The sequence below is a fragment of the Lactuca virosa genome, chromosome 6, assembly GCF_052849685.1.
Source record: "Lactuca virosa cultivar CGN04683 chromosome 6, Lactuca_virosa_CGN04683_v6, whole genome shotgun sequence".
NCBI classification, from domain to species: Eukaryota; Viridiplantae; Streptophyta; class Magnoliopsida; order Asterales; family Asteraceae; genus Lactuca; species Lactuca virosa.
In genome coordinates, this window is record NC_136431.1 from 137,417,385 (window position 1) to 137,427,025 (window position 9,641).

Consider the following 9,641-nt stretch of genomic DNA (forward strand, 5'->3'; position numbering starts at 1 on the left):
ATCTCTAGCTCAAGGCTGATTCGCCGACCTTGATTAAGTGGAACACAACAAAGAGTGGAATAAATTCCATATTATTGAGATCATCCATAAGTAGAAACACATGTCGAAGCGTAATATCTAAAACTTTAAAATAATATCTTACAAAAACTCTTTTTGAAGAAAAATGATAAACTACTTGATGTGTTCTTCAAAAAGATGTTTCTGATCAGTAATGAGTTATGTAAGGTAAATTAGTTTTAAAAAATGGTTAAAATAATAATGAGTATGGTTTTAATAAAAAAAAATAGGATATAAATGGTCTAGAAAAGTGGGACGTGGTTTTAGGTGGGGTATATGACGACAAAGTTTAGACTTCAATGGTGTAAATTGTAAGTTGTTATGTGAAGGTCAGAAGGTGAGAGGGTATAATACATTAGATGTGAATATTGTTGTTAGTGTTGATGATGATTTGCCTCATAACATAATTGAATTTCAAAAGCTTTTTGGAAAACTCATTTATCTTACTAATCCTAGGGTTGATATTTCTTTTACGGTTCAAACACGTAGCCAATTTATACATGCTTGTAGAAAACAACATCTTAAATTTGTTATCTGCAGGGGTGGACACAATAGGTGTCCGGGGTGGCACGGGCAACCCCTCAAATTTAATCATCAAGTGCAGAATTAAGTGTAAATTCATCAAAATCGGCACAAATCCATAACAAATCCGTCAGAAATCCATCACGAATTCATTGGAAATCTATCACAAAGTCCTAGTAAGTGTAACTTTATTGTAAATCTGTCAATGAAACCCTTTTAGTGACGAATTGGTGACAGAAACTACCGTCAAAAATGAGTTTTTTGTAACAGTGCAACACAAATATTTCTTTCTGTCCATCACTAGTTTATCCATGTTCTTCCTTATTTGAAGTTTTGTCCAGGAAAAGATGTTATGTTTCATTATAGCAATTTTTAAATCTTTCGGCTTGGGGTAATGATAACTTGGCTAAGTGTATTAACTCTAGAAGGTCAGGTACATTTTTATCTATTTAGAAGAGATTTCTTGGAAAAGTTAAAAACAAACTATTATTAAGTCTTAATATAGGGCTTTAATACCCATGACATGTCAATTTAAGTGTTAAAATTGGTGCACGATCGAATTTAAATTGTAATCTTCTTGTTGACATTTTTGTAACAGTTGATCTGCTTTCGTACTTTCCTTTAATCTATTTTTGCATGAGTGAACTAAACATATTGAAATCAACATTCATCTAGCAAGAGATAAGGTTACTTCATCTAGCAAGAGATAATGTTACTGAAGATTTAGTTAAGATTGTAAATGTTGATATTTTACCAAACCACTTGGTGTAGTTAAGCATAATTTTCTATCTAAAAATAATTAGGTTTGTATAATGCATTTTAATTTTAGGTAGAGATAAAGTGTTAGAAGTTTTTAATCTTCTAAAGCCTTCTGGTATGCTCATCACGAGAGGATTCGTGGTCTACGTGGTCACTAACCACGGATGTGAACACCATCCCAAGGTTTTAGTGGTGGCTAGTGGTGGAGCTTTCGTTGTTATATGTGGTGGGAAGAACGGAACACCACACCTAATAAACTTGCTTCTCTCTCTATTTCTCTCTATACCTCTCTACCTTTCTCCACCTCTCTCTACAATTTAATTAATTAAAAAATATATTTTTTTATTTTAATAATCAAAAAATAAAAGGGATATAGTGGTGAGTATCCCAAGCTTTTAGTGGTAGTTAGTAGTGATGATGTGGCACCCACCACTATAGTGGTTAGTGGTGGGTATAACGGATGGTCTAACCTACACTTGAATGTTAAATAAATTCACAAGCTTTTAACTTAATTTGTTTAAGTGCGGCAGTGTAAAGATACATATTGCTTAGATAAGCTCGTAGTTTTAAGCGATCTAATGTGAATGATATGTTTTGGCGATGAATTTTATGGCTTTTCGTGTGGGGATACTTTGAAGTTGCTATTTTCTTTATAGGAAAAATGGCATAAAAATTCTTATTTCAAACGATATTATTTTACCCTAAAATGACTTTTAGAAGCATTACCGTCTCCCGTAGTTCCCCCCAGAAACATCCGTTTGCCTACTTCTACTCTGGCCGGGGGTAACAGTCTTTTTGAGAACCAAGTGGCCCTTGAGGAAGACCTTCAGAAAACCCCTCTAACTCGGGGAAAGGAATTCAAGCCCATAAAATGAGTCAAGTCTGTCGTTTAGGCCGGTGAGTGAGATTTCTGCTCATTGCAGTCACCTCCGGGCTTCTTCGCACCTGGATAGTACTAGGACCCTTGATCAGATAAAGCTGCCCGCCCTATGACCCACAACTCAAAATGAGCTATATATATATATATATATATATATATATATATATATATATATATATATATACATACGCATCAAGTATAAGTTTTGGAAACATGATGTCTTAGAGCATCTCTAACCCACCCCCAAACTTCATTTTTTCCCCATTCTTCTCCAACCCTACCCCATTTTCACCTCCATTTTTGGAGATATGAATAGTATTCCCCCATATATGGGGGAATACTATTTATATCTCAAAAAATGTAGGTGAAGTTTGGTTGCCAATTTTAGTCTCTTTCATTTTTATTTTATACATTTCTAGTTTATTTTATCTGCTAATTATAGTTTAAATGCAATATTTAATATTTATAATATCATGTTATATACTAATTTATATTAATTAATCATAAATATAAAGTTTAATTAGTAGAGAGGTGTATTTGACAATATATATAAGTTATAAAAATGGAATATTCTAGGAATATACTTTTTTGGGTAAAAAATGGGGTAGAAAATGGAGTAGGGTTGGAGATGAAATACTATTTACTCCATTTATGGAGGAAAAAATGGAGATGAATTGGAGATGGTGTTATGACTAAGTTTTTTATAGCTTTGCTTTATTACCCTTTTTACCTCTTATCATCACTTTCCTAGGTATCATTAAATAAAATTTGCAAAAAAAATTTTAAGTTTGTAATTCTTCTAAATTTTAACCCTAAGTTTTTTTTTTTTTTTTTTCATATTATACATCTTCATGTAGAAAAACATATTTATACACGAAAAAAATATTTAATTAAACATCGTATTTTTATTTTATAAATTTTTATTTTTTATATACATATTGTTTTTATCTATTTATATTGTTTAAAACGTAAAAAATACATTTTTAAAAGTATAAATATGTTTTTGGAAGTATAAATACATTTTTTATGTTTCTAGAAGTATAGATAAAAGTATTTTATCAGTAAAAATGCGTTTATATAAAAAAAACATATATATATATATATATATATATATATATATATATATATATATATATATACACTTCAAAAAAAAGTACATATTTATACATGTTCTTAAAAGTATAGATGGACGCTTTTTAGAAGTTTATATACATTTTTAAAAGTATAAAACACATTTTAAGAAGTATAAATACGTATTTTTACCTTTTTAGTAGTACAAATACACATACTATATCGGTTGTTTGCCCTGACAAGAACCCAAACGGGGCGATGGTAAAATTGTAGGTAAAAAAAGAAAAACCACAATGAACCAAATCAAAACAACATCAGTTCAAACTATATAAGAAAAAAGATACTTGCTGCCAAATCAATCAGTGAACTAGACAAAAATTACATATAAAAGGAATCTTGATACATGATTTGTGTTTGTTTTCCAAGACCAAAACTTGACATGGTAGCTGCTGATGGGTTTTCATTTAAAAGTGGAGAGCCTCGGAAGTTTGTCTCGCAGATAGTACAACCTTGCTCTTCGGACTTTCCGATGCTTCACCACTTTTATTTCTTTGATGTTCGGAGAGTATCTGTACACACACACACACATCAGATAGACTTGTTGGAATTGCTGGAGACAAAACTTAATCCAGTAAAGTCCATATATCAATGTTTTCTTTTCAATTGATGCCAAAAAGAAATAAGGGAAAAACAGGGAAACGAGGCTTTTTGCCCTTATTTACATTTTCCTTCCATTTTATAAGTGTGTCTGCCAGGCTGCCATCATTTATCCAAACAACACTTGATGGGAAGAAAAAAAAACACATGGTGGTTATATTGATTATGAATGATTCTGCATATTCTTTTCATAGAACCCCCCTAAAACCATATCTCCCTTCGTCAACCACACGAAAACAACAACTTAAATAAGAAAAGCAAGGGAAGAAATTTTTCCCATTAAGTCCTAAGTTTTACAAATTTGACATCGTTTATTTTTTCCTTCCATTTGCTGTCATTTTCTTCTATGCTTTATAAAATTATTATCCTGGCAGAACTTTATCTATAAACATTTAATGGAATAAAAAAAACAAGGCATTGGCATGATGGCATCATCTAACAATATTCATTATGATTTATTTGAAGCAACACATCCCTACTTGGGATGGAGGGGGATAATGGGTTGTTTCTTTTTGACTTAATGGGACCAACTAATCTGATGATAGAGAAAGAAGGTTTGCCATTATGTCAAAGTTTTTCAGCATTATTTATGTACGAGGATATGATATGTGTGGAACAACTTACATGGGGAAGACAATCTCAACTCCAACTCCAGCAATGATCCTGCGGATGCGAATTGTGGTGTGAATGCCAGCGTTTTGCCTTGAGATTATTATGCCTTTGTAAACAGACAACCTACGCCTGTTCTCGGGCACTTCCTACAAAAAGTTAAATCCAAATCATCAAAACATTTAGGCCGACAAAATTTTTCCTCCAAAATATTTAAAACAAGACTCATACATACTGATACTATTTAGATTTTAGATTTTAGGACAACTTACCAATTTAATTTCAATAATATCTCCAGTTCGAAGGTCTGGCACTGGCCTTGAGCTTTCTGAAGCTTCAACTGCTTGCTTGTTCAGAATCTAACATCACAAAACCAAAATCAAAGAGGTATTAACCGCCCGATGAAATATTTCTATATGTCGATAAAATATTATGATATTTTTAAACATAAAGGCCACATGGTCATTTAAATATTTCCAATTTTCATATTCATTATTTATTGTCAGAGATTGTGTCACACCAGAAAACCCCTTGAACCCGGCCGGTTAAGGTGGTTTTTTCAAAGAAAAAAAATTCAAAGTTTTGGTGGTGACAATAATTCTTTTAGTGGTTGGTTAAACCAAGATGCAAAACTATACTTGTTTTTATACAATTCTACGTTTTGTAGTTAAACAAAGTTACCGGAAATATTGTATACCCGGTTAAGGGGATTGCGATTGTTTAACAAAAATCAACCAATGTCTTAAATCTCAAAAATCAAGGAACAAAAACCATTATTCTTAGGTGGTTGAACCTAAAAAAAAAATACATTGGTTTTGGTGGAATTGGCTGATATTCAAACAATTCTTAATTTTCACAAATATATGAACAGATACAGGAGTGCAATTGAACTACCACGCAGAAAGAACATCAAAATACACTATCGAATTCACAAAGAAAGGGGACCGATCTTGAAGGTTAATGTAACTATCAAAATCATTTTAAACCAGTTTCAAGGTTCAAATTTACACCTATCGGCATAAAAAAAGTCAAATGCATCTTGGTATGAAATTATGAACCCAAAACTCACAGAGAAACCATAGATAAACGAAGGATTTGATGAACATTCAACAACGTACCCCCATAATGTCGCCAAGCTTTACAATAGCTTTCTTAGGTTTTTTTTCTTCTACTTCTTCCTCGTCTTCCTTCTCCGTAGTTTCTGCTGCAACAGTCTTCGTCTCGGGCTCTGGGTCAGCATCAGCACCAGCATCAGCCCCAGCTCTAACCACCAAAGAATCCCCACAACGAAATCCATAATTATGACGACAACGATATGAAGAAACCGTGGATATAGACACAGAAGCTGCGTTGAATTGGGGAAGAAAGGAGGAAACCCTAAGTTTCTTCGATTCAAATTTTGCTACATCCGTGGGTATCATATATAGCGCCTAAAAATTTAGTTTTCAGCTAAAGAAATTAATGAACTGGGAGGAGATAAATGCAGGAAAGATAGAAATATGAAATGAAAGTGGACTTACCTGAGAAAGAACGATGGAAGCCATGACTGAAATTTGAGAGCTCGAGTGAGCAAGCGCTTGCAGCGTCTTATCCGAACTGCAGCATAAGATGATGATTTGCGATGTTATATGGATCGAGGTTCGGGTTAGATCCGAAATACATTGCATTTTTTTTATTTTTTATAGGATTATAAGAAGGTGCTTTAGAAATCTTTTAAAATGACTTTTAGAATTTTTAGGCCCAGTTTGATAGATGCTGACTGAGAAAGTGCTGATTGGGAAATGTCTGTCTGGGTAAAACCTGCTGACTGAGTAAGAAATCATATTGTTTGATTGTACATTTGACTGAATGTGTTAACTGATGAAAAATGATCATTTTACCCTGTTGCTGTATATAGCGATGGATGAAATTGCTAAATAATTATAAAACATACATATTGACATACAAAATGTAAATTACACACAAGTTATTTAAAAATCCAAATAAAAATTGTCATACAAAATGTAAATTAAACATAAATCATTTAATATCCAAATAAAAACATAATGAAATTTAAAATAACATAATAATTTAATGTAAAGTAGGTGAAAGTAGTTGATTTGCAATCTGATCACGCAAAACACGCATATATTGAATGGCTTCTGGACCCCATTCTATGTCTTCTATGTTTTCTCTATCAATTCCCCCACCTTGGACGTCAGGAGTAACCATAGTGTTCTCCTCAAAATTTGTAAACAAGTCATCTTCTATATTGTATTTCCTTATAAAATTATGGACCGCAACACAAGCGATGACTATGTCTCTTTGCACTGTAAAAGGATAAGGAGTCATTTGTTTTAAGATTGGGAATCTCGCATTCAATACACCATAAGCACGCTCAATAACATTTCTAAGTTGGGCATGAGAATAATTGAACCTTTCTTCTCTAGTTAAAGGTCTGCCTCTTCGAAAATCAGCTAACCAATACCTAGTATTGCGGTATGGAGCCATAAACCCACGAGTGTTTGTATATGCAGCATCACAAAAGTAATATTTATCTGTAAATGAGCGTGACACATATTATATAAAGAAGATAGATAATAAAAGTTATATAAAGATTACAAACCTGGTGGAGGAAATGGAAATCCAGAAGTCGGATTGAATGCAACTTCTTTCAAAACTCTTGAATCATGTGCTATACCCTCCCATCCAACCCAAACAAAGGTGAATATCATATCAAAATCACAAATTCCTATTACATTTTGAAAACATTCTCATTTTCCTCTTCCCCTATAACGAGTTTGTTGATCAACGGGTACAACCGCATGTACAAGAGTTCCATCTAATGCACCTATTGCTCCGGAAAAAAAATCACTTTTAACCGTCTATGTCGTCCCGAGTTATGTCTTGTTGGATTAGGAGTTGTTGGTACTATAATTTCTTTTGCAAAACACATCATTGCAGTTAGGACCTCGTGAAAACATTGATGAATCGTTTGTGTGGAGTGATGAAATCTTCCATTAACCGCGCGAAAACGTTCATTATGTCCTATAACATGTAAGAACATAGCCATCTTCTCTTCAATGCTTATTGTCCTACTAGCTTGCAACCAATTTTTTTGGGTAAATTGGTTGCATAATAATGTAAATGCCTCTTGTGTAAGACGCATCATATCGAAACATTGTGTAGGGTCTCCGTACATCAAATCTTGCGTATACGCATACCCTCTTGAATCGTTATCTCTAATTCTATGAATTCTGATTAGTCTGCGCCGGTTTGACCTCAACCAATAAAACACAAGTAAAAGAAAAGCTACAACTTCACCATCAGAAACCATACTTGACCTGTTACAAACAATTAGGTACCATGTTAAAGTAAAAAAAACATCGTGCACCAAAAAAACTAGTAAACATCATCCAATGTAACAAAAGTCATATAACAAAAAGTCATATTCAATATCCAATAACATATCAACCAAAGTAACAAAAGTCATATAACAAAAAACTAGTAAACATCATCCAAATTAACATCCAAAAAAGTCATCAAACATAGCATCCAAAAGTCATGCAAATAACAAAAAGTCATGCAACCAAAAACTAGTAAACATCATCAAAGGTAACCATACTTCCTACCCATCACCCACGACTCACAACTAGTATGCGAAAGTCGTAACCAAACTTTCCTAACATCTGGACTTTCACCAAATAGCAAAAGAGCGGTCTTGTGTCTTTCATCTTCTTCTCCCCATTCCATTTTGTTCAATTTTTCCATACACGCATCAACATCCTTATCCATTTCACTTTTTTTCCATTCTTTCATTTTTTTTCCACTAACGACCTTGCAAGCTTGACAATCTCCTCCTCAACTTCTAATGCCCTTGCATCTCTTTTTTTTCCACCAACTCTTTTTTTCCACCAACTTCCTTATTTTTTGAACGCCCCGAAGATTCTTCACTTGCACCTACATGTTGTATTGAGGTTTCCATTGGAACATCATCATCAAAATCATGGGCACTAAAATCTTCTACAGGACGAGGGAGTGTAGAAGATGGCCCCCAACTTTGAAAGCCCGTTGAGGTCGAGCCTTCAAATAGTTGGGTGCAAAGATCAGGGAACAGCAGGGGTTTACTTTTCAATGACAACACGAACTTGTTCAACTGTTTACAATTTTTATAAATATTAGTATTTGTTATAAAAATAATCATACTAGTATTTGTTATAAAAAGTATTACCTTCCCCTCTTATTTCCATTGTTCATCGGTCAGATTAAATTTATTTTTTATGGGATCATATATATTACCAATTTTGTTTTTCAGTTTCACCTAAGCAACATATTTTGATTTGTAGTAGTCAAAGTGGTTTCTCATTTGCTTCTGATCAACCTCTTTACCATGTTCGTATATCAATTTTTCGCGTATTGTCTTCCATGAACTTGTCTTAAGCCCAGAACCCTCACGACCATTAGTGTTTAGTTCATGGATACATGCATCAAGGAACGTTTTGTCCTCACTCTCGTTCCAAACCAACATCCTAAAACATTAATATTTAAAGTAATTTATCATAGTTTTTATCAAGATCAAGAATAATTTTAAACATAAAGCAATTTTCAACCAAGGAAGTTAACATCATCCTAAATAATAATAACACAATTAAAGTCAAAAAAGAAATTATGATTTGATAACTTATACACAAACAATTTCAGATTTCATAAAACATCAATATTCAAGCTAACAATTTCACAAAAGATAACAAGCTAACAATTAAGGTCAACATATCAACATATACTTAAACAATTTCATAACATTTGGATTTTGATTTTGATTGCATAATACAACAAACATAATTTCTGATTTTATAGCTTATAAACAAAAAAGAACTTCAAATTTCATATCTTGTACACAAAGAACTTCAATTTTCAGTTCTTATACACAAAGAACTACAAAAAAAAACAAAAAAAACAACTTCCAATTCACATTCAATTTCAGAATTTATAACATTAGAACAAAAAACTTCAATTTTCAGTTCTTGTATACAAAGAACTACAAAAAAGAACATAAAAAAACTTCCAATTCACATATAATTTCGAAATTCATCATATTAGAACAAAG

At 32.7% G+C, this 9,641-nt stretch overlaps 1 protein-coding gene across 1 annotated transcript; it reads right to left on the bottom strand.

The window, feature by feature from the left end:
* Nucleotides 1-3,618: 3,618 nt before the first annotated feature.
* LOC145119866 (large ribosomal subunit protein bL19cy-like) lies at nt 3,619-6,200 on the bottom strand. Its single transcript, XM_079055629.1, has 5 exons — nt 6,076-6,200; nt 5,674-5,985; nt 4,828-4,914; nt 4,571-4,704; nt 3,619-3,858 (listed from the first exon to the last, which is right to left on the bottom strand). The coding sequence occupies exons 1-5, from the start codon at nt 6,097-6,099 to the stop codon at nt 3,750-3,752; spliced, it is 666 nt and encodes a 221-aa protein (XP_078911755.1). The 5' UTR covers nt 6,100-6,200; the 3' UTR covers nt 3,619-3,749.
* Between the last annotated feature and the right edge of the window lie 3,441 nt (nt 6,201-9,641).